The sequence below is a fragment of the Lipotes vexillifer genome, unplaced genomic scaffold (genome assembly GCF_000442215.2).
Source record: "Lipotes vexillifer unplaced genomic scaffold, Lipotes_vexillifer_v1.1 scaffold573, whole genome shotgun sequence".
NCBI lineage: Eukaryota > Metazoa > Chordata > Mammalia > Artiodactyla > Lipotidae > Lipotes > Lipotes vexillifer.
Genome location: NW_006796432.1, coordinates 917295 through 943747, shown reverse-complemented (window position 1 = coordinate 943747; position 26453 = coordinate 917295). Strand labels below are relative to the sequence as shown.

General features: G+C 53.9%; 1 protein-coding gene across 1 annotated transcript in view; it reads right to left on the bottom strand.

The window, feature by feature from the left end:
• Nucleotides 1–1031: 1031 nt before the first annotated feature.
• Nucleotides 1032–26453, bottom strand: part of DTX1 (deltex E3 ubiquitin ligase 1) — a 40763-nt gene continuing 15341 nt past the window's right edge. Inside the window, exons 2-9 of the mRNA XM_007468567.1 lie at nucleotides 21372–22050; nucleotides 5202–5263; nucleotides 4668–4829; nucleotides 4303–4364; nucleotides 3514–3672; nucleotides 3258–3419; nucleotides 3078–3167; nucleotides 1032–2344 (exon numbers count right to left, since the gene is read on the bottom strand). Coding sequence (XP_007468629.1) covers nucleotides 2120–2344; nucleotides 3078–3167; nucleotides 3258–3419; nucleotides 3514–3672; nucleotides 4303–4364; nucleotides 4668–4829; nucleotides 5202–5263; nucleotides 21372–22050 — 1601 coding nt within the window. The 3' untranslated portion in view covers nucleotides 1032–2119. The remainder of the gene's footprint in view (nucleotides 2345–3077; nucleotides 3168–3257; nucleotides 3420–3513; nucleotides 3673–4302; nucleotides 4365–4667; nucleotides 4830–5201; nucleotides 5264–21371; nucleotides 22051–26453) is intronic.

Genomic DNA, 26453 nt, shown 5'->3' with positions numbered 1-26453 from the left:
TCTTTCCCTCTCTTTGAGCCTCAGTTTACCCTGTATAAAATGAGGAGGGAGTGAGTCTAGATGTGTGGTTTTCAAAATGGGTTCCATGGGGATAGCATGGGAGCCAGGGAGGGATTTCTCAGACTGTGGTTCAAAGCCCACCCTCAGGTTGTCTGCTAGAAATGCAGATTCCTGGGACCGCCCCCAGATCTCCTGAATCAGAATCTGAGGGAGCGTGAGGGCAGGAATCACGGTTTGAGATTTGAGGACCATGGGGCCGGGTGATTTTGTATATTGAGGTGAGATTTTGTTTGAGAATTAATCACAGAAGGTAAAATGTTTGGGAACACCCAACTGGCAGAATTGGAAGGGCCTCCAAAGACTCATTTCCAGTTTTGTGTGACTAGAGGGTAGGACAGAAACCTAAGCCTATCTGGCTGGGGGAGTGGGGTGTGGTGGCGGTGACATGGACCAGATGCAGTGCTATCCTGAGCGTGGCCGGAAGGGGTCGCCTGGAGCCGTGGCGTCCACCACAGCCTCCTAGCATCCTGGGATGTTTCAGAGACTGACAGGAGACTTGCTGCAGATCCCGGGATACGGGATACGTCCCTGTCTCTCCCTAGACAGAACCTGGTCCTCCTCCCTGAGGGCAGAGGCTGGGGCTCTGAGGTTCCAACGAGCCGATCACGGTGTCTCCCAGCTCCTCCATATTTTCCAGGAGGCTCGCAGCTCCCAGCCCAAGTTCCTGGTTCCTAGTAATTGTACCAGGGAGCAGCTGTGTGCATTGCCTGCCGTGCCCGTGCTTGAGAGCGGAGCTTTTCACCTGTGCCCTCTTGGGGACTAGGATTGGGAGGGTCTGCCTCTGCCACCATCACACCCCCTGCCTGCCCCAGGACAAGAGAAGTATGGGGACCCTCCATCTCCAGCTGCCCAAGGCTGACGGGGCAATGGTCCTGGGTCATCATTTTGTTGCAAGCTCCCCCATGGGATGGACCGAAAGCCCCCAGAAACAGAGCCACGCACACCCCTTCTTGACAGGAAAAGACCCAGCGGAGGAGGAGAAAGACCATTTATTTCTCCACCCACAGTGGGACTGGTAGATTTTCAAAAGAGCAATCACTGGCTTCCCTTTAAATCTTGGCTGACTTCCGCCGTGGCAGCCAATCAACAGAGGCAGAGCTGGTGAGTTGCCTGGGCAACAGGCCCCTGGTTGGCCGAGACCATCAGCCACCCCGCTGCCCACTTCCAAGGAAAGGGAAATGGACTCTTCGCTGTCCGGTCTGCTTTTTAAACCTGCTGGCCTAAGCCAGGCCCTCCTTGTCTCACTCCTGAAGCCAGATGCTCCAGCCTTTGGATCTTGACAATGGGAGCGATTTGGTGGAGAGGATGGGGTGGGGAGGAAAGGAAAACAGTGCCTTTATCGGGGACAGACATAAGGCCTGGGGATGGCAGGGGGGAAGGAGGAGGTCAGGGTCCCAGAAGGTTGAAGAGACACAAGCACAAACTAAGATTCTCCTCGTCTGTCTCCCTGGCCCGCCCCTTTGCAAAACTGCTGAATATTCTGGGAGCTTCCACCCTGTGGGCCCACAATTGCCCATCAGTGGGTGGTAGAGACGGGGGGGGGGGAGGCTGAGGCTCCCAAGTGCCCCCTTTTCTCCCGGACCCTCACCGGGCCCCCAAGTGCGTGACCCGAGTCCTTTTGTTTGCAGACAAGCCTGTACAGATGCGATAGAGACACAGATGGGAATCCACACGGAGTATCATCACAGGGGTCTTTCTGTCTCTTCCCCCCAAGTCTGGGGGTAAGTAGAGGCACGTGGGTGTGCGTGCGTGTGTTCAACAGGACACGTGTGTTTGCGTGAGGGGGTGGGGCTCTCTGTCTTTTTGGTAGGGAGGTTGCTGTGGTTTCCGGTACACCCTTGCGACCCTCTCAGGTAGCTAGGGTCGAAGCCGGCTGGCCCGCCACCCTCCCATCATCCCAACTGCTACCAGCCAAATCCCGGGAACGCTTCTGGTTCCTCCTGCAGGCTCCTCCCCAGCCCTGAACCTGGGCCACCAGGACACACCTGGCAGAGGGAGGCATGTGCTGCATGTGCTGGACCAGGGGCAAAGCAGGAGGGAAGGTGGGCAGCCTTGGGCCTCAGGCCTTGGCCACAGCCTCGGACACACCCTGGGCTGTGAGCTCTGCCAGCACGTTGTCTAGGTAGCTAGCGTCCGGGTAGCCATGGCCCGTGAGGTTGGATCCAAACTCGGTCTTGTGGTGGATCTCGTTCCACACCACGGTGTCCGACTCGCCCGTGGTGTTGGATGTGCCGATGGTGAAGATAAGTCTCCGCTCCCAGGCAGTGATGAGCAGCCTCAGCACCTGGAGGGCGGGGCAGGCAAGGGTCACAGCCAGCCCCACCCACAGCTTGAGTCCCTCCCTGACCACACTGTGGCTCCCCTGCAGGATTCCCTGCGGCTGCCCAGCTTGGCCACTTCCTTCCCTAGACTGACTCCCACTCTGAGCTCCCTCAGTAAAAGCACTTTCCATGTTATCAGCCTGTTTCTTTGGGGCGAAGGGTCTCAAACTGATGACCCTCAGCTGTGTTTGGTTTGGACCTCATGCTGTATCAAACAGCCACTTTGTGACTTCGTTGGCAATATTCAAAAACCTGGGGATTTCACGTGAAAATCAGAATTTCTGGCTTCTCTTGAAAAACAAAAAGTAAAAGCAGACAGTCTCTAGCGTGGCAGTGAAGAACCTAGACTGCTTGGGTTCAAATCCAGGCTCCACTGTTTACTAGCTGTGTGACCTTGGGCAAGTTACTTGCCCTCTCTGAGGCTTCGTTTCTTTATCTCTAAAATGAGGTCAGGACCTTGACTTCAGCGGGCCAGGGAATGAGATGAGGTGTGTGAGGCGACTGGCAGGGCTAGACACACAAACACAGACACACACACACACACAGACACACACACACACACACACACACACACACACACACTGGGTGGTTATGGTCAGTGGTGCAGGAACTGGGGAGAATGGGGACCACAGGTCCAGCTGATGGCGGCTGGGGGCCCAGCCTGCTCCCACATCCCCGCGCCCTCATGGCACCCACCTTCCGGCCCTTCTCGTTGTTGGGCAGATAGCAGTGGCGTGGGAAGCCTCTTGCAGTGAACTTCTTGCCTGGGTTGGGGTGCTCAGGGCCCTGTGGGAGAGGCAGCAGGGGCTTGAACCACAGACAGCGGCGGTGGCGGTGGCCTCGGGAGGGCTCAAAGCCAGAGGCCTGGGGGCTCACCTGGATGCCTGTGGGGATGTCGTAGACAATGCGGATGGTCTGGGTGTCAGCGAAGCCGGGCAGCGAGTGGGGGATGAGGTGAAACTCCATCTTCCCGGGTGGCTGAGTGCCCGTCTTCTCCCCGTAGATGGCCTTGCAGGTGGGGCACTGCAGGCTGCCATCCTGGGGTGGGGGAGGGTGGCCGTGAGGTCCCCAGGTGTCCTGGCCCCGCCCGGCCCCCCTGCCTACTCCCCGCCCACTGCCCCACCCAGCCCACCTTGTTGCCATTGGAGTACATGGCCACCAGGCACAACAGGTGGTACATGTGGCCACAGCGGCCCAGGCGGCCCACGAGCTCAGGTCGCACGCCCTTGTGCCGAAGCACGCCCTCGTAGCCGGAGGCCGTGACCAGCCGCTCCATGCAGATGGTACAGTCCTGGGGGAGGGGGCACAGACGCGAGACTGAGGACTGGGGAGGGCGGGACACGCCTCCCCAGTCAGCGCTGCTCCCGGGCAGGGGCCAGACCCCCTATCCCCCAAGGGCAAGAGACCGCCCCCTCTCTGGTCCCCATCTATCAAAAAAGAGGACACCCCCAGGTACTGAATTCAGATACATGCAGAGGAAGAGATGGCTTGCTCACACCCCCCTCCAGACGGATTAAAGGCTTAACTATCAAAAGCAAAACTTAAACACATTTGGTGGAAGATATGGGTAAAAATAAGCTGCAAACTGGAGGGGCCGCTGCGGTGAGAGGCCTGCGCTCCGAGGCGAGGAGTGGCCCCCGCTCGCTGCGGCTGGAAAGGACCCACGCACAGCAACGAAGACCCAATGCAGCCAAAAAAAAAAAAAAAAGCTGCAAAAACTAAGATTGATCAATGTGATTCTGTTAAACGTAGCATTTCTGTTCATCGAAAGATGCTGTAAAGAAAGTGAGAAGGCAAACCCACAAACTGAGAGAAGAGACTGTAACACCTAGAACCAGGTGAGGAGGTGAGGGCTGGGCTCTCCATCTCTGGAGGTGAGGCTGCCTGTCCCCCGCACAGGTACCCTCCCCTAGGGGCTCACCTCATCAGGTGGGTTCTTCACCTTCTGCATGTACCTTCGGACCACATCCTCAGGGTTCTTACCTGCAAGGACAGAGTGGGGGTGGGCTTGAGGGTACCCAGAGTCTAGTCCTGAGGGCTTGGCTGAGGACAGGGTCACGGGTCAGAGGGGTGGGGTCAGAAGCTGTAAGGGTTGGCAGGAGTCACATGTCAAGGGTTGCTTGAGGTTTGATGTAATCGGAGTTGGTGGCGAATGGGGTCAGGGAACCAGAACTGAGATGGGGTCACAAGTCTTTAGACCAAGTTGGAGTTGAAGGGCCAGAGGGGTTGCGGTCAAAGGTTAGTGGGGTCAAGTTCAGGGGTCATGATCGGGCGCGGGAGGCATACTCTTCTTGAGGTGCGTCTTCTTGGTCTTGCGGCACACCCCGGGCACGCCTGGCACGGGCTTGACGTCGCTCTTGCTAACGGGCGGTGGGTGCAGGATGGGCTTGGGGGCCCGCGTCAGGCACACGGGCAGCCCCGCAGCGCAGAGCAGTATCCCGGTCATCCCTGGGGGGCGGCGGCGACAGTCAGGGGGCGGGATGCTCATCCAGGCCCCGCCCGCCCTGCTCTCCCCAAATCGCGTGGACCCATGGGGTCTCTCCCCAGACTCCGCCCACCTGGTAAGCCCAGGAATCCTCAGATGGGTGGGTGGGGTGCCCGATGGGCCCCGCCCACTTAGCTCCCACCCAAGGTTGAAGCCAAGTGGAGTCCCTTCTGCGGGCCCCATGGACGCCAGTGATATGGCCCAAAGGCAGGGGGTGTGTCCTCTTGGCCACGCCCTCCAAGGGGACGGGCCCAGGGGCCGAAGCCAAGGGGCCGAGAGGTGGGGCTGCCACCTTGTGGGCCCCGCCCTTCTTTCCCGTCCTGGACTGGACTCACCTGCCAGGGCCGGGTGGACTGGCCCCGTACCATTCAAGTTCTTCACCGGGAGCGCAGGGACCCTGAGGGGAGAAGATAAGAGGCTGCAGCCCCCCCCACCCCCCCCCCCCCCCCCCCCCCCCCCCCCCCCGCCCCGCACCAGAAGATCAGGGGACTCTGCTTTGCCTTCTGGCTCTGGCTCGGGGCCATACTCTGACCCGTTTGTGCCTGTCCCAGTTATCTAGAACGACCACCAGGGAAGTCCATTCCTACTCTGACATCCTTCTATTATGGGGTTCGGTGTGAGCAGGACCTCCGCCCCTGTGATAATGGAATGAACCCCTAGACTTAGTTTAGTACTGACCCTCCCCTACTCCACAGCTGGCCTCCTCCCTGGTGAGAGCACTTGGCTCCCAACTGCTCCCTTTCATTGGCCACTGTGCCTGAAACCCAACTATTTGTGATTTAGCCATTCTAGCTGCTCTCAAACTTTGCTATGTGGAGCACTGATCCCCATAAAAGGTTCTGGGAAAGGAGGATTTAGGGATCAGTTAGGAAACACTTCACTGGCCCACTTGGAAATTCACAACACATATGGGCATATTAAAGGCTCTGATAAGTCCTGCATAAGGAAATATGGTTAGCAATGGTAAATCCAGGTTTCCCAAAGACATTTGATGATGAACATTTCCCCCCCTCTGGAATATTTACTGATGTTAGTTCCTGTGACTAAGGCACCGTCACCTCTTCAAATGAAGAGGCCCTAGGAAAATGTAGCCTGCTTCCCCTCTTTGCCCTTCCCTCCAAAGAGGTCTGGCTTTTGGAATCATCCAGAGCTACTTTCATATTTCAGCTCCACTGTTAAGCAGCTGGATGACACGTGACACATCATCACACCTCTCATAAACCTGTTTCCCCATCAGTAAAATGGGGATAATATGGCACCTTCCTTAAGTTTGCTGTGAAGAGTCAATGAAATTCTACATGTCAAGGGCTGAGCACAATTCCTGGTACCTAATAAAGACTCTAATAGCTTTAACCGTCATCACCACCATCATCACCATTGCTGTGTAATCCTGGCTAACTTCACCTCTCTTGCACCTGAACCCAGTAAGTTACAGTGTAACTTCTCTCCATCTTGGATAGGAAACCATGAAAGTATTGCAGTGATAAGCTTGGGAGAGTCACTTAACCTCTGTGATCCTCTGTTTTCTTATCTGTAAAATGGGGATGACAATAATACCTCACCTATAAAGTTGTCAGGAGGGCTGAAGGAGAAATCTTGTTGTGATCTGTACAGTGTGCCCGCCTGAGTCTAGACTTCAGGGCTTAGTTTTGTGGATGAACTGGTATCTTCCTGTTGATGGGCATGGAAGCCCGGATGGGTAAGTTTTGATGAAGAGAAGGAGTGTAATAAAAGCCACGGGGCAGCCTGAGGGGCTTGGGGATGTGCCAGGAGGAAGTGCAGGAAGGGATGCGGGCAGTGACAGCTGGGGAAGGAGCTGCTGCAGCCCCCTTTGCCTGCCTGCTCAGGTCTGAGCCTGGCCAGTGCTGCCTGGACACCTGACCCAGCAGGTACAGTTGGCACCAGGAAGCTGGCTGCAAAGTGTCTTTAAGCAAATCGTACGTTTGGCAGGTTTTCATGCTGCTGCAGTGGGTCCAGAAACACACACACACATACCCCTGGGGAACATGGGCTATATATACATGCACACGTACACTTGGAGAACACGCCAAATGCACAAGGACACACACACACACATACACACACACACACAAACAGACGGAGAACACTGCTCAAACAGGCTCACACTCCTGAAAACATGTCCCCCACGCATGTACGCACATGCTCCAGGGAACACACGATAGATACACGCACACACAGGCATGCACACACAGTCCAGGAAGCCCCCTCCCTGTACATAGATAAAGACACAGGCACACATATACTGTGGGAGCGTGCCACACACGCTTGCATGCAAACACACACACACCGGGCAATACACACCGTGCATGCATACATACAAAGGTACACAGAGACACACCTCAGGGAACACACCCCATGAACACACACAGGTTCATACAGATACACACACCTCTGCATGGAGAACACCATACAAACATGTCCACACACACTCCAGGGAACAGCACACACAGAGATACCACGTGCACACACCATGAGGACACTGAACTGGACAGGAGAAGCCAGCTCGTGCCACAGCCGCCCCTCCCCCAAATTCGGGGTAAAGTCACCTTGGTCCTCACAAGCACCCAACAGTCTGCAGCCTGCAAAGGGACCCTACCACCTGCACGTGGGGACACACAGACACCATGACCCATGCTCCCCAACACTGTCAGGTATACACTCGGCTGGGGGACTTACACTTTACACACACAGTAACACACACACACACACACACACACACACACACACTACACACAGCCGTCCACTCTGTGGCTGCCCAGCGGCACGGGCTTACACCTGGTCGGCCGGGCCACTCCTCCCAGACCCCTCTGACTGGGGGTGGCAGCATCTGGAGCAGACATCAGGGTCACCAAACACTCTGGTGACCCAGAGTTGCTGAACACAGCTCCTGAGGGAGGTGCAGCGGAGGGCAGGTACCCTTGGGGGCCCCCAGGGGCTGGACAGCTGAGGTGTGGGAGGGGGGAAAGATGCTGTGCCTCGGATTCCCCATCTGTAATGGGGATAGAGTCTTGTGAAGGTTCAATGAGTTAAAACACATAAAGTTCATAGTTTGGTGCAGGGGTGAGAGTGGAGGTGTCCTAATTTTCTCCTTCAGCAGCCTGCTGGGACCCAAGGGATGGGGGCTGAGTACCCATCTGCCCCTTCCCAGGGTTTGTCATAATCCTCCAGGACCTTCCTTGCAGGGGTATTACCACCCTAATCTCATCCCTCCCCATCCTCTTACAGGAAAGCATGGAGGCACCTCCAGCTTCTCCTCTTCCTGAACTGTCCTGCAAAACACTTCTAGTGTATCATTACTTTATTTATTTTTAAAATTTATTTATTTTTGGCTGTGTCGGGTCTTCGTTTCTGTGCGAGGGCTTTCTTTAGTTGCGCAGGTGGAGGCCACTCTTCATTGCGGTTCGCGGGTCTCTCACTGTCATGGCCTCTCTTGTTGCGGAGCACAAGCTCCAGACGCGCAGGCTCAGTAGTTGTGGCTCACGGGCCTAGTTGCTCCGCGGCATGTGGGATCTTCCCAGACCAGGGCTCGAATCCGTGTCCCCTGCATTGGCAGGCAGACTCTCAACCACTGCGCCACCAGGTAAGCCCTTCTAGTGTATTATTATTATTATTAGGCATGCAGGATCTTAGTTCCCTGACCAGGGTTTGAACCCATGCCCCCTGCGGTGGAAATGCATAGTCCTAACCACTGGACCGCCAGGGAGGTCCCTAAAACACTTCTAGTGTAGACACACTGTTAAGGTCCTCTACATATCCAGGTCTTCCCATCCCCTTCCTTCCTTCATGTCTATCTCATGAGAAAACATCCTTCCTTCTCTCCAGGGCTATCTGTAAAATGGTGGAAAGAAAAGTATTTGGCACAAGTACCACCACTTCTTGTCTCCTACCTGTGGCAGACATCACTAATCCATTACAGCACTTTCTCAAGCCAAGCAGAATCATCAGCACAGCTCTCTAGGCAGCCTCTACCAATCAGCAAGGACACTTGGCTACCCCAGGTCTATATAACGCCCAAAGTCTGGTCCAGCTCATGACACTGGTCTTGCTGAGCCTTTGGCCAGGGAGTTAGGCAGGAGGGACCCCAGAAAGGGAATATTTTAGATCTTAGCAGCCCTTCAATCTCGGGCACGCTTTAAAAACCACAGAGCCCTGAGTTACAAAAGTCAGTCTTGCTCCTGGGAGGAGGGTTGTGAGTGGGGCGTGATGGTGGCGCTGTTTTTTATTTACCCGTCGGCAAGCTGGGGGACAGTCCCCAGGTGGCCCCCAGCCTCTCTCAATCTGCGGGCCCCCTGCGAGAACCCAGGGTAGCTGGGTTCCCACGATGCCAGAGCGTGGGAGCCACCCAGGCCCCTTTTTGATGTGGGATGCTCTGTTTCCTCCGAGTCAGTGAGAACATCCTCCTGCCCTGGACAGGAGACTGCTGCCCACAGGCCTCCCGGAAGGGGGGCCGGCCTTCACTCTCTGCTCCGCCCTCTTGGGGCCCTGCCTGGCAAAGGGTCAGAGGAATCCTTCAGGCCTTGAAATCTGCTCTGACCAGAAGCCAGCCCTGGCTGCCCCAGGGCAGGGATGGGTCCCGCTGCCTTGCCCACCCCTGCATCAGATCCTGTTCCTCCGCTGCCCTCAATCCCCTGTGGCTCTTACCTTGCTTAGAGTAAAATCCAACCTCTTTACCATATGCAGTATAGCCAGTACCTACCCCTTGAACTCTGTTTCTCATGTGCTCACGCCTCACCCACTCCACCCCAGCCTCCCTGGTCTCCCTGCCATTCTGCAAACATACCAGGCACATCCTCACCCCAGGGCCTTTGCACTTGCTGATTCCTCTCCCAGAATGCTCTTCCCCAGATTATCCTCATGCTCTGCTCCCTCACTTAACACAGGTGTCTGCTCAAATGTCACCCTATCAGAGATCTTCCCTTCCACTTTATTCTAGAGAAGCCCTCTGCCTTTGCCCTTACCTCACTTAATGTTTTTTGTCATTGCATTAATCACAGCCTGCTATTATAAAGTCTTCAGCATGACCAGGCCCTCCCTGCCTCTGTGACCTCATCTCCTACCCCCTCCATCTCTCTACTCCACACACCTCTGCTCTAAAATGCTGAGCCCTTTCAAGGCCTTTGCACTTGCTGTGCCCTCCGCCTGAAGGCTTCTCCCGCAGATGCTGAGTGGCTCCCTAGTAGATAGTAGATTGTCAAGAAACACTTGTTGCATGAAGGAAGGAAGACTGGATTTTGCGGGGATGTTCCAAGCCGATGACTCACGCTCACGTGCTCGGGCGCAGTCTCTCCGTGCATTTTTTGCACACACTGGAAGTGAGCCTTGAAGCAGCTGCCCCAGAGAAGCCCCTCTGTAGCCTTTAGGCCCTCGGAGACTGTGTGCCAACTTTCATTCTAAAGTGAGCACACTTTGTGGGCATCCATGGGAACAGCACGAGCAAAGCTTCTCTAAGAAGTTCCCAGAAACGCTCCCCATCCAACTCAAGGCAGAGATTCCATGGCAAGGTTTGGGGGAACCCAGACATTTCCTGTAAACTGTCTCAGTGAACATCCACACAGAGATGGGCCAGCGGTCAATAATTCCAAGAGCTCGCTATGTCCCAGACTCTGTTGTAGACCTTCCCTCCCTCATCTGATCGTCCCAATAAGTCTGTGATATCCCATTCTACAGAGGGGGAGACTGAGGCCCAGAGAGATGAAGTAACTTGCCAGTAAGTGGTAGAGCCCAAATGTGAGCCCAGGATGTCAGACTCCAGAGTCTGTTTTCTCAGCCACGTGACACGAAACCAAGTTCTCTCACCCTGGCTCAGAGACTGAGGCAGGAGGCTGTTATCTGAGGAAAAAAATCTCCCCAGGACGAGTCTGGGAAAGAGGGTTAGGGTGTTTGGCTTCCCTCTCCTTCCTTTGCCACAGAAGAGCAAACAGAGATGCCTCGTACCTGCCCTGGCTGGGAGGCAATGTTCAAAGGCAGGATGAGATAACTTAGGGAAATTTTCCTAGTTGCTGTTCCTCACACTGTTCCCTGCCCTTTCCTGTCTGCGTACCTTTGTCACACTGTTTCCCCTGCCTGTCCATACTGTCTATTCCCAATTCACATCTTCCCTTTGAAGACAGGTTCAAAGGTCACTGTCTTCGTGAGGCTTTTTCTGATCGACCTCAAGCAAATACATAACCACGCCTTCTTTGAATTCCCAGGGGACTGTGTTTATCTTTTGTTTTTTTGAGGACACATTTCCTGTCTTGCTTCCTAGTTGTGGGGTTCCATTCTTATCTCTTCCACCAGACTGTGAGCTTCTGACCCAGTCCTGTGACCCCAGGATTGAGGATGAAACGTGGTGCAGTAAGCACTGAATGGAGGAGTTGAGCCAATTAAGGAATCGGGCTACTAGTTCTCTGGTCTCTTCAGAGGGGTGCCTGGTGTCCTTAGAAACAGTAGTTCTTAAAAATAGAACTACCATATGACCCAGCAATCCCACTACTGGGCGTATATCCAGAGAAAACCATAATTCAAAAAAACAAGAGAAGCCACTGCAATGAGAAGCCCACGCACTGCAACGAAGAGTAGCCCCCGCTCGCCACAACTAGAGAAAGCCCGTGTGCAGCAACGAAGACCCAATGCAGCCAAAAATAAATAAATAAATAAATTTATTTATTTATTTATTTAGAAAAAACAAAACACATGCACCCCAATGTTCATAGCAGCACTACTTACAATAGCCAGGACGTGGAAGCAACCTAAACGTCCATCAACAGAGGAATGGATAAAGAAGATGTGGTACATATATACAACGGATATTACTCAGCCATAAAAAGGAATGAAATTGGGTAATTTGCAGAGATGTGGATGGACCTAGAAAGCGTCATACAGAGTGAAGTAAGTCAGAAAGAGAAAAGCAAATACCGTATAATAATGCATAAATGTGGAATCTAGAAAAATGGTACAGATGATCTTATTTGCAAAGCAGAAATAGAGACTCAGATGTAGAGAACAAATGTATGGATACCAAGGGGGAAAGGGGTGGGATGGGAGGAATTGGGAGACTGGGATTGACACATATACATTATTGATACTGTGTATAAAATAGACAACTGATGGGAACATACTGTATAGAACTACCTAATGCACTGTGGTAACATAAATGGGAGGGAAGCCCAAAAGGGAGGGGATATCTGTATGTGTATGGATGATTCATTTTGTTGTGCAGTGGAGGCTAACACAACATTGTAAAGCAACCATACTCCAATAAAAATTAATTAAAAAAAGAAAATAAGGAAAAGAAAAAGAATCAGTAGTTCTAACACCAAATGTGCCCCCAGAGACAAGGTTGGAGCAGGGATGGCAAATACATGACATAGGTACCATTACTGCCTATCTAGCACCCATGGCAGGCATCACCAATCAATCCTAGCACTCCTTTCCACTAAGCTAAAATGCAACTTCAGAATCCTTGTCAAGAGTGCTCCAGGAAGTCATTTCCATTCAAGCAGAGCCAGCACATGAACTGAAATATGTTTGCCATTTATCTTGCAAATGATCAGAATGAGGCCCAGAGAGGGGAAGTGGCTTCACGATGGTCAACCAGCTGGTTAGTGGTCCTGGAGTTTCTGAGTCAGAGGCCAGAGCTGAGCCCACCAGGCGCATCTGTGGGGTCACCTGGAGCTGAGCCAGCCTTCTGAGCCCTCTGTGCCCTAGAGGTGGGCCAAAGCCTTTGACCTGGACCCTGGAGCTGGCTCAGGTTTGGGAGGCCTGCATTGAGGGCTTCATGAGTGGATACATTTGCCTGCTCTGGCCACTCCTCTCTGTCCCAAGCAACAAGGGGGTTCAGGACCCCAGAAACGCAGGTAGTCACAACCTAGGCTGGCCTCCCTGTCCTCTCCCACTCCTCCATGCCCCTGGCAGGCCCCAGGCGTGTCACATTCTCTGATGGTGGTTTCAGGTCCTCTGATTGGCCTCAGATGCTCTCCAGACACCTGGCACTTACCCCATGGCCCCTTGGGGTGCCTTTGGAGGCTCATGTCTCAGTCATTTGGGTCCAAGTGGGTGAGGAGGGGGCAGAAGTGAGAGCGCCATGTCATGGGGAGAAGGAAGTTGAATAGTGCCTTCTCTAACAGGGCACCCCCCCCCTGTTCCTTGGGACTGCTCCTGTCACCTGCCCCCATTCAGTGCCCACTCGTCCTGTACCTGAACTCCTGACCCCCACAGTCTAGGGTCAGCCAGGTCCGCACCCCCAACCCCTCTGCAGAGCCTGAGGGCTGAGAACATCACAGCAAGCTCCAGGGAGACAGGGTGCCCCATGGGTCCAGCAAAAGCCACAAACCATCAACAGCTGCCGTGGCCTGGCTCGCTTCCCCTTTCCTCGCTCCAGCCATCCCCCCCACCCCCTGCCTGAACAAGCTGCTGAGCTTCTATGGGCCTCAGTTTCCTCTCTGTCAAATGGGACTTCTCACCCCTGACCCCGTCCACTCCTAGGGGTTCAACGGTACTAAAGTCCCCCTAGAGCGATATTTTGAGGGGTGGCTGTCATTTAGGGCCCAGGTTTATCCAGAGGCCTGTGGGCTCCGTGTCACCCTCCCCCACCCTCCTGGTCTCCCTGCTCCGTCGGCGCGGCGCGGCCCGGGGTGGAGCCCAGGCAAGGGAAGGGAGGGGACGGGAGGGCTGTCGGTTGGTTCCCACGGCCGGGGGGGCGGGGGGGGGGCAGACACGTAGACAGGAGTGTGTGGTTTGGCCTCCCAGGGAGCAGGGCAGGAAGTGCTTCAGGTCTGGGGGGCGGGGGAATGGGGCAGTTTGGTTTGACCTTGCGGTGAGGCGCTGGGGGAGCCCAGCGAGAGGAGAGGCAGGGTGACAGCCAAGGCACTCCAGCCGGGACAGGAAAAGGGGGAGGGTGGGCAGGCCAGGGGCCCCCTGAGGACATGGTGAGGGTGAGACTTTTCATGTTGTGCCTTTTGGGACTTTGTTACTTTTGAAGCATTTAAAAGTGATACCCAGGAAAGAGCCGGAGAAACAAAATGTGGATTCTTTAGAACATAAATGTAAAATCACTGCAGGAAATAAAAAGAAGGAAAACCCCCGAACACACCCACCACATCAAAGCCCACCTCCCCACCTATTCTCCATATCCAGACTGAACCTGTGACAACAGAGTCACTCCAGTCTGGCTCCAGCTCCCAGCCCCACTGGCTACCATCCCATGCAGAGTAAAAGCCGAAGTCCTCAGCACAGCCTTCGGGGCCCAGCAGGACTGGCCCCATTTCATCTTTGACCTCTTCTCCCACCCCACATCCCCTGTAACCTCTCCAGACACACTGGCCTCCTCGAACATACCAGGCCTGCTCCTGCCTCAGGGCCTTTGCACAAGCTGTTCCCTCTGTCTGCAATGCTCTCCCCCCAGTTCTCTGCGTGGCTTGCTTCTCAACCTCCTTCAATCCTTTCTCAAATGGTATATTCTCAGTGAGGCCTTTTCTGACCTCTTTGTTTACAATTACATCCCTCCCACCACCCCCTACATCCCTTCCTTTCTTTATTTTACTTCTGTAATCACTACTACTCTCTACCATATTCTAGAATTTATTTATTTTGTTTATTGTTTGTCTCTCACTAGAATGTGAGCTCCAGGAGGGCAGGGATCGTCTGTTTTGCTCATGGTTGTATCTCTAGGGCTCCAAACAGTGCCTGGCACACAGTAGTTGCTGAACATAAAAAGATGAGCTAATTAAAAAGCAGACAAACATAGGCTATAAAGAAGATAAAAAGAAATAGCAAACTGGGGAAAGATGATAGTTAAAGGGTTAACACCCTTAATGCAGGAGAAGCGCTTGCAAATGAATAAGGAGGCAATAAAGAGCCCAAGAGAAGGAGAAGCAAAAGAAATAAACAAGTGATTGGTAAAAGAAGGAATCACTGGTGGCCAGTAAACAGGAAGAGGTTCTCAGGCTAAGAACCAGAGGTATGAAAACTCAAATGGCAGGACTTCCCTGCTGGTCCAGTGGTTAAGAAGCAGACACGTAGACAGGAGTGTGTGGTTTGGCCTCCCAGGGAGCAGGGCAGGAAGTGCTTCAGGTCTGGGGGGCGGGGGAATGGGGCAGTTTGGTTTGACCTTGCGGTGAGGCGCTGGGGGAGCCCAGCGAGAGGAGAGGCAGGGTGACAGCCAAGGCACTCCAGCCGGGACAGGAAAAGGGGGAGGGTGGGCAGGCCAGGGGCCCCCTGAGGACATGGTGAGGGTGAGACTTTTCATGTTGTGCCTTTTGGGACTTTGTTACTTTTGAAGCATTTAAAAGTGATACCCAGGAAAGAGCCGGAGAAACAAAATGTGGATTCTTTAGAACATAAATGTAAAATCACTGCAGGAAATAAAAAGAAGGAAAACCCCCGAACACACCCACCACATCAAAGCCCACCTCCCCACCTATTCTCCATATCCAGACTGAACCTGTGACAACAGAGTCACTCCAGTCTGGCTCCAGCTCCCAGCCCCACTGGCTACCATCCCATGCAGAGTAAAAGCCGAAGTCCTCAGCACAGCCTTCGGGGCCCAGCAGGACTGGCCCCATTTCATCTTTGACCTCTTCTCCCACCCCACATCCCCTGTAACCTCTCCAGACACACTGGCCTCCTCGAACATACCAGGCCTGCTCCTGCCTCAGGGCCTTTGCACAAGCTGTTCCCTCTGTCTGCAATGCTCTCCCCCCAGTTCTCTGCGTGGCTTGCTTCTCAACCTCCTTCAATCCTTTCTCAAATGGTATATTCTCAGTGAGGCCTTTTCTGACCTCTTTGTTTACAATTACATCCCTCCCACCACCCCCTACATCCCTTCCTTTCTTTATTTTACTTCTGTAATCACTACTACTCTCTACCATATTCTAGAATTTATTTATTTTGTTTATTGTTTGTCTCTCACTAGAATGTGAGCTCCAGGAGGGCAGGGATCGTCTGTTTTGCTCATGGTTGTATCTCTAGGGCTCCAAACAGTGCCTGGCACACAGTAGTTGCTGAACATAAAAAGATGAGCTAATTAAAAAGCAGACAAACATAGGCTATAAAGAAGATAAAAAGAAATAGCAAACTGGGGAAAGATGATAGTTAAAGGGTTAACACCCTTAATGCAGGAGAAGCGCTTGCAAATGAATAAGGAGGCAATAAAGAGCCCAAGAGAAGGAGAAGCAAAAGAAATAAACAAGTGATTGGTAAAAGAAGGAATCACTGGTGGCCAGTAAACAGGAAGAGGTTCTCAGGCTAAGAACCAGAGGTATGAAAACTCAAATGGCAGGACTTCCCTGCTGGTCCAGTGGTTAAGAATCTGCCTTCCAATGCAGGGGACGCGGGTTCGATCCCTGGTCGGGGAACTAAGATCCCATATGCCGTGGGGCAACTGAGCCCATGCGCCACAACTAGTGAGCCCATGTGCTGCAACTACAGAGCCCACACGCTCTGGAGCCTGCGCACCACAACTAGAGAGAAGCCCACGCACCGCAACCAAGAGCCCATGCACCAAAACGAAAGATCCCACATGCTGTAACTAAGACCCGACGCAGCCAAAAATAAAATAAATAAATATTAAAAAAAACCCCACAAAACTCAAATGGCATCTTGATGGCACTGATTAGGTTGGCAACATTGTAGTCTGATAGGGATGTACGGGCAGGGGCAGGGGTAAGCCCCCTCTCCCACTGCTAGGGGCAGATTTGAAAATGCAGGCACTCTGATTTCTGCCCCCATGTTGGTCTTTGTTGCCAGCCCCACTTCATAGGTGCAAAAACAGAACCAGAGAGGGCAATGAGCTCCACTGGGGCCACACAGTGAGAGGAGACACAGAGGCTGAGCCCAAACTCAGTTTCTGTGGGTCCATCTACTCCCTGGACTCCACAGCTCCTCGTGGAATCAGGGCCAGGTCTCTGAGACCCTGGCTGGAAACCTGGAGTGGGCAGACAGGGGGGTGGGGTACCTCAGTACCGTGGCCGACTGGGGTTTTGGAATCAGAGTCCTAATCACGTGACCTTGATCAAGTGCCAGCCTTTCAGAACCTCAGTTTCCTCATCTGAAAAATGGGGATAATAGGACCTGCCACCTTGGGTTTCTGTGTGCATCAAGAGAGGCGATGCATGTAAAAGCCGTGAGATGGAGCCTGGGACATACTGAGCGCTCAGTAAATGGAAACAGGCCTGCAGCTGTCCCCCTCCCTCTCCCCTCCACCACGTGGGCTGGAAACTCTGAGTCTGTCCCACAGCTGTGTTCCAAAGTGCTGGATGCTGCCCTCTCAGGTGACAGGGCGGATCTTTCCCACCCCTCTGTGTCTGTCCCCCAGGCCCCGGCTGCCAGCTGGCTTCCCGCCCCGTCACAGGGGGAGTGGAAAAAAACCCTGGCCAGGGGGACACTCTGGCCCCACTGGCTGTGTGGCCTGGGGGCAAGTCAGTGCCCCTCTCTGGACCTCTGTCCTGAGATGAGGATGGGTGGTGAGAAGGATGACAAAGAATGATGTCAGAGTTCACCCCTCCCTTGCACACGGATCATGTGCAGTGATTTGAAATGCATTTGCACACGCATCAGCTCTGCTGAGCCAGCACGTGCGGAATGGGGCGATTTTAGCTCCGTTTGGCAGATGGGGACACTGAGGCCAGGGAGGGGAAGCCATGCACCTCTCTCGGCAGGAGAGAGGTAGGGTGGAGAGAAGGGAGCAGGGGAGGGAGAGAGCTGATGAGAGGGAAAGAAAAAGGCAGGAGAGAAGGAACAAGAGACAGACAGACAGACAGAGACAGGGAGACACAGTCACAGGGAGAAAGAGAGAGACTGAAAGGGAGGCTGAGACTCAGAAAGCTGTAACAGGAAAGTCACAGACACACTGCTGTGGCTTGAATTGTGTTCACCCCAGAACTCATGTGTTGAAGTCCTAACGCCCCCCAAACCCCCAGACACTTTGGAGACAGGATCTCTGAAGAGGTGATCAAGTTATGAACAAGGTCATTAGGTTGGGCCCTAATCAATATGGCTGGTGTCCTTATAAAGAGGAAATTCGGACACAGAGGTACAGAGGGTAGATGATATGAAGACACAGGGAGAAGGTGCCCATCTGTAAGCCAAAGGAGAGAGGCCTCACAAGAAACCCACCCTACTGACACCTTGATCTCAGACCTCCAGACCCCATAGTGCGAGACAATACATTTCTGTTGTTTGGGCCCCCCAGTCTGTGGCACTTTGTTATGGCAGCCCAGGCACAATGACAGACATAAACACAGAGGCAGAGAGACCATGAGAAGGGCCATGAGGGGCTCTGTGGGGTTTGGGGATCAGGGTGGAGTGGGGGGCCTGGCTGCCTAGCTCCTCAGAGACCCCATCCCTTTCCCATCATAGGCTGCACCAGGGCCTCAGTTGCCTTGGCAACGGGAAGCTTCAGTCTGGAGGAACCAGGGTCTGCCATCCCCATGCCTCCTTCCTCCCACTCCCCTCACTCAGCAGGAGACTCCACGTGTCCTGTACCTACCCCCCCACTCTGAACCAGGGGTATTTTTAGCCGGAGCTCCTTGGAGATGAGGGTTGGGGGGCCTCCACCCAGGCTTGTCTGGCCAGGGAGGGTCTGTTAGAGGGGAAGGGGTGAGACTGGGCAGGGTCTACATGGCCAGGGAGGGACGAGGGAGCCCCATCAGCCCCCCATGTCCCCTTTCCAGGCCAATGTCTGGTCTCAGAGAGGGTCAGAAAGAGCTCCCAGGAAGAGGAGGGGGAGTGATACAGACTGGGTAGGGGGCGCATGGCTGGGGACAGCAGGGTGCTGGCAGGTCAGAGGAGGACATGTTTAATGATCAGCACCCCCAGGGAGGAATCTTTCTTCTCTCCAGAGCCCTCGTGAGCTCAAGCACACTCCACAGCTCCCTACTGCTTGCAGCACCAAGCCCAGGCCCCACCCCAGGCCCTGCAAGCCGGCTCTGTACTCCCAACATGGAAAAAATCTCAGCCCCTGCTGTTCCACCTCTATCCCTGCACAGTCTCCAGAACCTGCTGGATTCATTCTCACCCCCACCCCTTTGCACTTGCACTGCCCCTGCCTGGGATGCCCTTTTCTGTTCTTGCTGGCACCTCACACTCCAGGCCTCCCCACACCTCTAGTCCTTCTCTAAACATGCCGTGTCCCTTAAGCCCCACTGAAGTTGTGCATGCTGTTCCCTCTGTCTGGAACAGCCTTTCTCCAGGCCCGGCTACCTACCTCCTCGGTGGGGTCTGCCTTGACTATCCCGTTCCCTCTCAACCACACCACCCCATCCCACCACCTTCCCCAGCACTTCCCTCTCTCTCCAGCAATTGTGTTCATTTACTCGTTTGCTGGCTGTATGTCTGGCAGTTTGGACCCTGTTTGTCTTGTTGGTCTCTGTAAACATGCACCCACAGTACACATTTGGAGAACCGATACTGAGCAATTCCCAGTTTGCCCTAAAACAGTGGCTTTTTCAAAAGTTTCATCAGTGACTAAGGAATTCACTTCACCTGGCGACCCATTAAACACATGTAGAAATCATGCAAAAGGTTCACAGGACAATTCTTACTGTTACTATGTATGACACATGCCAATATTTTCTTTTCTATTCTATTCTATTCCATTCCATTCCCAGAAAATTCTGGCTACAACCTTCTGATTTCATAATCCACTAGTGGGTTTCAACAATACAGCCCCGGAGAGAAGGTTCTTGAATTCTTGCTGTAAAGGCCCCTGGGACTTTCCCGCTTCTGCCCCCTCCTGCATCTACTCCAACTTGCTGTTCTACTCTTCTTGTCATTCTGGGGCCCTCCAGCCCTCTTTTCATAAGGGAGCCAGAGCCAGGTCGCAATTTACAAGGAGCCACAGTGAAAACCTGTCTGTCATCCCCAGATGGGTAATTCCCTCCCGCAATGCTTCCCCAAGATGCTTTCCCTGACCTCCTCAGGGCTCCTCTCTGTGGGCACTGGGACAGTCGGGCCATAGAGGAATGACCTGGAGGGGAAGGTGGCGAGGAGGGGAAGGGAGGGTGAGGCTGGCAGGCGGTGGTTGCTGTGGTCCTTCCCACGGAAAATCACAGCTCCCCTGCCCTCCATACCAGCCCTCCTCCTGGATAACAATGGTAGTCCTGGCTGCCACTGCAGGACTATTGCAACATAGGTGCTATGATCAGGCACACAGCTTCCATTTCACAGATGATGAAACCGAGGCTCAGTGAAGGGGAGGGACTTGCCCCAGATCTCACAGCTCATAAGTGGCTGCCAAGAGGGGATCTGAACCCAAGCAGTCAGACTCTCAAAGGTTCAGAAGGGCAGCCTAATTCAGGGTCCCTTCCCTTCCCCAGGCCTCAGTTTCTGTTGGTGAAAGGGGAGACCTGGATACGGTGACCTCAAAGGTTGTCTCCATGCCTGACCTTTGCTGAGGTCAGATCAGCACGGTTGCTCTCCTGGGCCGTGCCAGAGGGATAAGAGCAGAGCTGACTTTTGGGGCCCGTTCCGCCTTTTGGGCACCACGACCCACACCTCTGGTCTGTCTCAAGGTCAAGGTCTTTGCCCCTCCCTCTCTCTCCCACCACTTCAGGGCCTGGTCCTCTGCTGAGATCAACTGAACCTGGGCTCCAGGGTGGGGAGCTGACAGGCTCACTGGGTCCCTATCCCGGGGCCTGGATGCCTTAACCCAGGGACTTCCAAAGTTGGTGTGAGCCTGGTTCCCTTCCTCAGTGAAGTCCTGCTGGGAAAACCAGTTCACAAAAGAGATTCCAAAAAGGGCTGCTCTGGTTAAAACAAGAGCAGAGAGGCTGGCTCTTGTGTGCCTGACTTCTTAACCACCACCCTCTCCTGCCACTATCTCGGGTCACCCCAGGAGTCCCTAAAGCCCAGCTTGAAAATCACAGTATTAGCCCCAAGTGATGGTGATATTTAGATGTGGCCTGTAGGGGAAATATTTTGGACAAGGGCCTAATGCTTGCTTTGAGCCTCCACATGAGATGGGTATGGACTGGGGCAGGGGTGGAAACCCTCTAAAAATTCGAAGACAACACAGCACAGAATCCTGGAATTGGTGTGAATTCCAATCCCTGCTCTCCACCTGGGTGGCCCTCAGAAGGTGCCATAGATCTCCCAGCCTCAGCCTCCCCATCTGTAGCAGGGGCATGGTGGAATTTTGGGGTGTGTGTGTGTGTGTAATAAATGAGGTGGTGTAGATAAAGAGTTTTTAGTAAATAATAAACATGGACTGTACACCATTATAGTTGCTGCTATGGACCCATCACTGTGAACTGTGTGATCTGGGAAATGTTACTAACTCTCCCCATGCTTCAGTTTCCTCATCTGTAAATTGGGGATGATGACGCTCCCTACCTCACAGGGTCCTTATGCCTGGAGATAAATGAGCGTTAAGGTGCTTAGTTAACGCTTGGCACAAAGTGAATACTTAATAGATGCTAGATGTTACTTGTGATTATTACAATTACTGTAATTCTTTGTTCCTAGCCCCAGTGGGCAGCTACCCCTGCGCCCAGGGCCCGGCTTACCCCGGCGGGATGGAGGCGCGTGCGCTCACGCTGGCGGCGCGCTGGGGCCCGGGCCGGTTGAGGTTGTTCTGCCCCGGGGCGGGCGCGCCGCTGGGGGCGCTCGGGCTCCGCGGGGACGCTCCGGGGGGCTGCGCGGGCTCGGCGGGGCCGGCGGCGGGCGCGGCCCAGAGCGCGGCGCCTGCGAAGGTGGCGCTGGGGCGCACGGCGAGCACGCCCGCTGGTCCTCCGGGCGGCGGCTGGGGCGGCGGGGGCGCGGGGGGCGCCTTGCGGCGCTGCGAAGCCAAGATGGCGTTGGAAGCGGCGCGCGTGCTGTTGACCAGCAGGCACTGCTGGCACGAGCAGGGCTGGCCCGAGCTGGCGCCCACGGGCCACGACTGCGACTTGGGGATGGAGCCGACGGTGAGTGGGTAGGCGAGGTCCAGGCGGCGGCGCAGGCGGCGGCGCCGGCGCGTCTGGCGGTTCATCTGCGACATGCTGCTGAAGTAGATGAGGTAGCAGAAGCCGAGCGACGAGAGGTCGAGCCACGGGTGCTGCTTCTCGTAGGCGTTCTGGATGGTGATGCAGATGTCCATGTCGTAGGCCGTCCACGCGCCGCCGTCGTTCTCCCACTCCCACACGATGCCCTTGCCCGGCGCCGACGACGGGTCGTAGAAGTTGCGCCGCACTGGCCGCATGGTGCCTGTGCTCACAAGGGGGTGGGAGTCAGGGCCGGAGGGCCGTTAACATCCGCGGCCGGGGGGATCGGGGCAGGCCGCAGGGGCGGGGGACGACACCGGGGTCAGCACGGGCGGGAGGGCCAGTACTGGGCAGGGGCGAGCTTGAGGGTCAGCACGGATGGGTTGGGGCGAGAGGAGCGCGGGCCCGGGGAGGGGGGAGTGGAAGGCAAGGAAGCGGGGTGTCAGGACGGGGATGCAAGTCAGCAAGGGGGGCAGGGGTCGCAAGCTGCCCCCACCACTGAAGGGTCAACACAGGCACTGAAGCAGTGGCCCATCACAGGCCCTGGGGGAGGAAAAGGGAGAAGGGGGTGTGGGCTGTTTAGACAAGGAGGGGGTGGGAAGCAGAGTCAGAGCCTGGGGTGGGAGCTGGGATCAGCAGAGGCCACGACCGTGCCGACACTGATGGTCCTTTTTTCCTTCATTAGTTCACTCATTCGGTAATCCGTTCATCAGTCCGTCCATTCATTAATTACTTCAAGCACAAGTTCATTTATGCATTCCTTAATTCTCTCATTCGTGCATTCCTTTATTCATGCCTTGGTTTGTGCACTCATGTATTCCTCAGTTCATTCATTCAATAATTCTCTCAGCTCATTCACCCATGCCTGCCGTCATTCATACCTGCACTTACTCACCTTCAGCAACTTTATCCATGATTTCAGTCATTCCTTCACTTACGACCATCCTATATAAAAATGCGCACCCTTCCACATTCCTCCTCTCCCTTCTCTCCTTCCCTGTTCCATCTGGTATACTTTATATGTTACATATATGTCTTGCTTTCTGTCTGTCTCCTCCCACTAGAATGTCACTGCCACAAGGCAGGGACTTCGTTTTATTCACTGCTGTATCCCCAGCGCCTGCACACAGTAGGTGTTCACTAGATATTTGCTGAATGTGTGAATGAATTCATTAGTTCAGATATCGATCCATTCTGAGTTCGGTTATTTTATTCTTTCACGCCTTTTGCTATCCTTGCATTGGTCCATTCCTTCATCCACTTATTTATTCCTTTTTTCATGCATCTGTTTGTTTATTTGTTCCTTCTGTTAGCAAACATGCTGCCTGTCTGCTCTGTGGAGGGCTTCGTGCTGAGCGGTCATTCAAAATGAACATAACCACGTGACAACCCCAGCCAGGTGGGTATTCATGCTCCCATTTTAAAAACAGGGGCCCTGAAATTTGGCTCCCAGCCTCTGCTCCATGCTTCCCAATTCTAGATGCTTTCTGAGAGCAAGGCTCCATGGACACTGGGTTAAAAAGAGATGAACAAGGTCCAGGCTGCAAGACTTCTCAGTGCCTTTAGCCTGCCCTGTGCCTTGGGGCCAGTGTGGAGAGATTCTTTTGGTTCACATGGCACACTGGCAGGAAGGCTGCACGCCTGACTGCTCCTCAACTGTGGGCAAGTCCCTTAAGTCTCCCTAAGTCCCAGTGGCCCCATCTCGAAAATGAAGGTGATGATAAGCCATGAGCCACCCCTCCCCTCTCACATGGGGCTGCTGGGAGGATTTGGTGAGAATAGCCACAGAGCACAGGGTCTGGGTGGGGCACCAGGGCTGGGAGACAGACAGACCTCATTTCAAGCCCCAACTGCCCAACTTTCCAGCTGTGTCTGTGGTCAGGCGACTCAATGGCTCTGAGCCTCAGTTTTATCATCTCTAAAATGGGCACAAGCAGACCTTCCTTATAAGGTTGCTAAAAGGATCCATCAAGACAAATAGTGTCTCTACTCTGATGATTCCAATATCCTCTCCCCTTAGAGCCAGACTTGTGTATCCAGCTGCTCCCTCTGCACCTTCCCGTGCAGGTCCAATGGGCTTCCCAAACTCGGCTCTGCCAGAGCAGAGCTGTGGTCTTCCTCCACCCCATACCTGTTCCTCCTGAAGCCTTCCTTGTTGCAGTTACTGGCAGCTCCATCCTTCCTTTTGCTCAAGCCCCAAACCCCCAATCCTTGGACCCATCCCTGACTTCTCATGTCATACCCCACGTCCAGTCTATCAGTAAATCCAGTGGTCTCTATCTTCAAATACAACCCACATCTGACCACTTCTCCCTCTCCCCATTGCACCAAATCTACCTGGTCCAAGCCAGTGTGTTTCTCTTGCCTGGACTATTGCAGTAGACTCATTACTAGTCACTGCTTCTGTCCTTGCCTTCTGTCGTCTCTGCCCCACACAGCAGCCAGAGGGATCTCATACAATGCAAGTCAGATCACGTTCTTCTTTGACTCAAAATTCTCCCATGGTTCCCTGCTTACTTGGAGTCAAAGTCAAAGTCCTGGCCATGACCTACAAAGCACCACATTGTCTATAAAGCCTCTACAAAGTCCCACGGGTCTATAAAGCCCACCTCTCACTCACTCCCTGGCCCCATTGCTGTTCCTCAAACATCTGAAGCAATGTCCAGCCTCAGGCCCTTTGCATTTGCTGTCCCCTGCCCCTGGAATATGACCTAGCCACTCCCAGATGTTCTCACAGTTTTCCCCCTCCTTTCTTTTAGGTCTCGGTTCAAACATCCCTTCAGTGGAAACGCCACCCTTCCACTGCCCTCCATTGCCATCCTCTTCCCTTGCTCTATCTCTCTTCCTGGCACTCAGTGCTACCTGCATGATACATTCATCTGCAGACTTGCTTTACTCTCTGTCTCCCCCGTACAAGGTCAGGGATCTTGCCTGCTTTACTCCTGGCTCTATCCCTTACGCCTAGCACAGTGCCTAGCACGCAGTGTGCCCTCCCTACGTGGGGAGTGTTTCCACTGTCAACTGGCACAACCCCAGGGTGCCTGGCCCTGGAATCTGCAGCCAGATGGATGAGGACCCATCATGGTCCATCCTGAGGACCCCCTCCTTCACCTGCCTTGCTTAAGCTTCTCCTGGGCACAGACTCTATCTGACCTTCACTTGGGTCCTGACCCAGGGCTGAAACAGCTAGTCCTCTGCTCGCTCTGTTTGAATCCCAAGGACTATGGGCTACCCCCTGCTCTCTGTCAACCTCCCAGACTCCGAGAGCTGGGAAGGCACAGAGCTGTAGCTGTAATGAGAGAGGCGTGGTGGGCGTGGAGCCCCCGGGCTCCTGTAATGTGCCAGTCAATTGTATGAAAACTCCTCCCTCCCAGGCCTCCAGGGCAGCCTCATTCTCCAGTCTGTTTATCATTTTAATTTAGCGTGCTGCATATTGACTTTTGCCTTGACAACGGTGTTCTTCCAGAGCAGACCTGAGAGGGGATTAGTTAGAGGGAAAATCTGGGATCCTGTTCCCACTCTGCTCCTGAGTCCTGGTCTTCCCCTCTCAGAGCCTCAGTTTCCTCATCTGCAAAATGAGGGCTCGTGACTGATGATCTTCAGGTCCGATGTGTCCAAAGTACCACCATTAGCCTCCCAGTTAAGGGTTGGGGTGCTGTGTTACATGGAAGGTGTAACCCCTGAATGGGAAGGCAGTGGGGTGGGAACTTGCTATATTTAGTCACCTCTGTGTGCCAGGTCTTGAGCTGGGCAGGGCAGGGTCAGGGGTGGGAGGGGCAGAGTGAAGTGGTTGAGAGAAACAACTCAGAAGTCTCACAGGCCATGTGCCAGTCCTGGCTCCACATTTAGCCTCAGTGTCCTCATCTGTCAAATGGGGTATTAATACCCACCCCCAGGGAATTACTGTGGGGCAAAGTAAGATAATGCACATCATAGGTGCTTGGCAGAGCGCTTGGCTACGGTAAGTGCTTGAGGAATGTTAGCTAAGACGCTGTTATTATTATATACATTACCCACATTCACCTTTTCCCAGCCCTTGGTCACTTGGCAAACTCCTATTCACCCAACAAAACCCTCTACATGCCCACCTCCTCCAGGAAGTGCTTTTCTGTTCTGCTATAGCTAGCACATGCAGCTTTTTACTGCATGTATATCTTTGCACTATCATTAAGTGATTTGTTTTTGTTCTTAATCTCCCTCACTGGTTGATGACTTTCAGGAGGACAAGGACCAGGTCAGATCTATGTTTTTGTTCCCAGCACTAGGCACAAGGCGCAAATGAGGCATCTGCAACTGAAACAGGCAACCTACTTGGCATAGGTCGGGGCTCAGAGGGAGTGGGAAAGAGGAGGGGTTAGTCTTTTTTTTTTTTTTTTTTTTTTTGTTAATATTTATTGAATGGTTACAGCCATTGTCCCTGGGACTGACTTTTATTTATTTATTTTTTTCTTTGCGGTACGCGGGCCTCTCACTGCTGTGGCCTCTCCCGTTGCGGAGCACAGGCTCCGGACGCGCAGGCTCAGCGGCCATGGCTCACGGGCCCAGCCGCTCCGCGGCATGTGGGATCTTCCCGGACCGGGGCACGAACCCGTGTCCCCTGCATCGGCAGGCGGACTCTCAACCGCT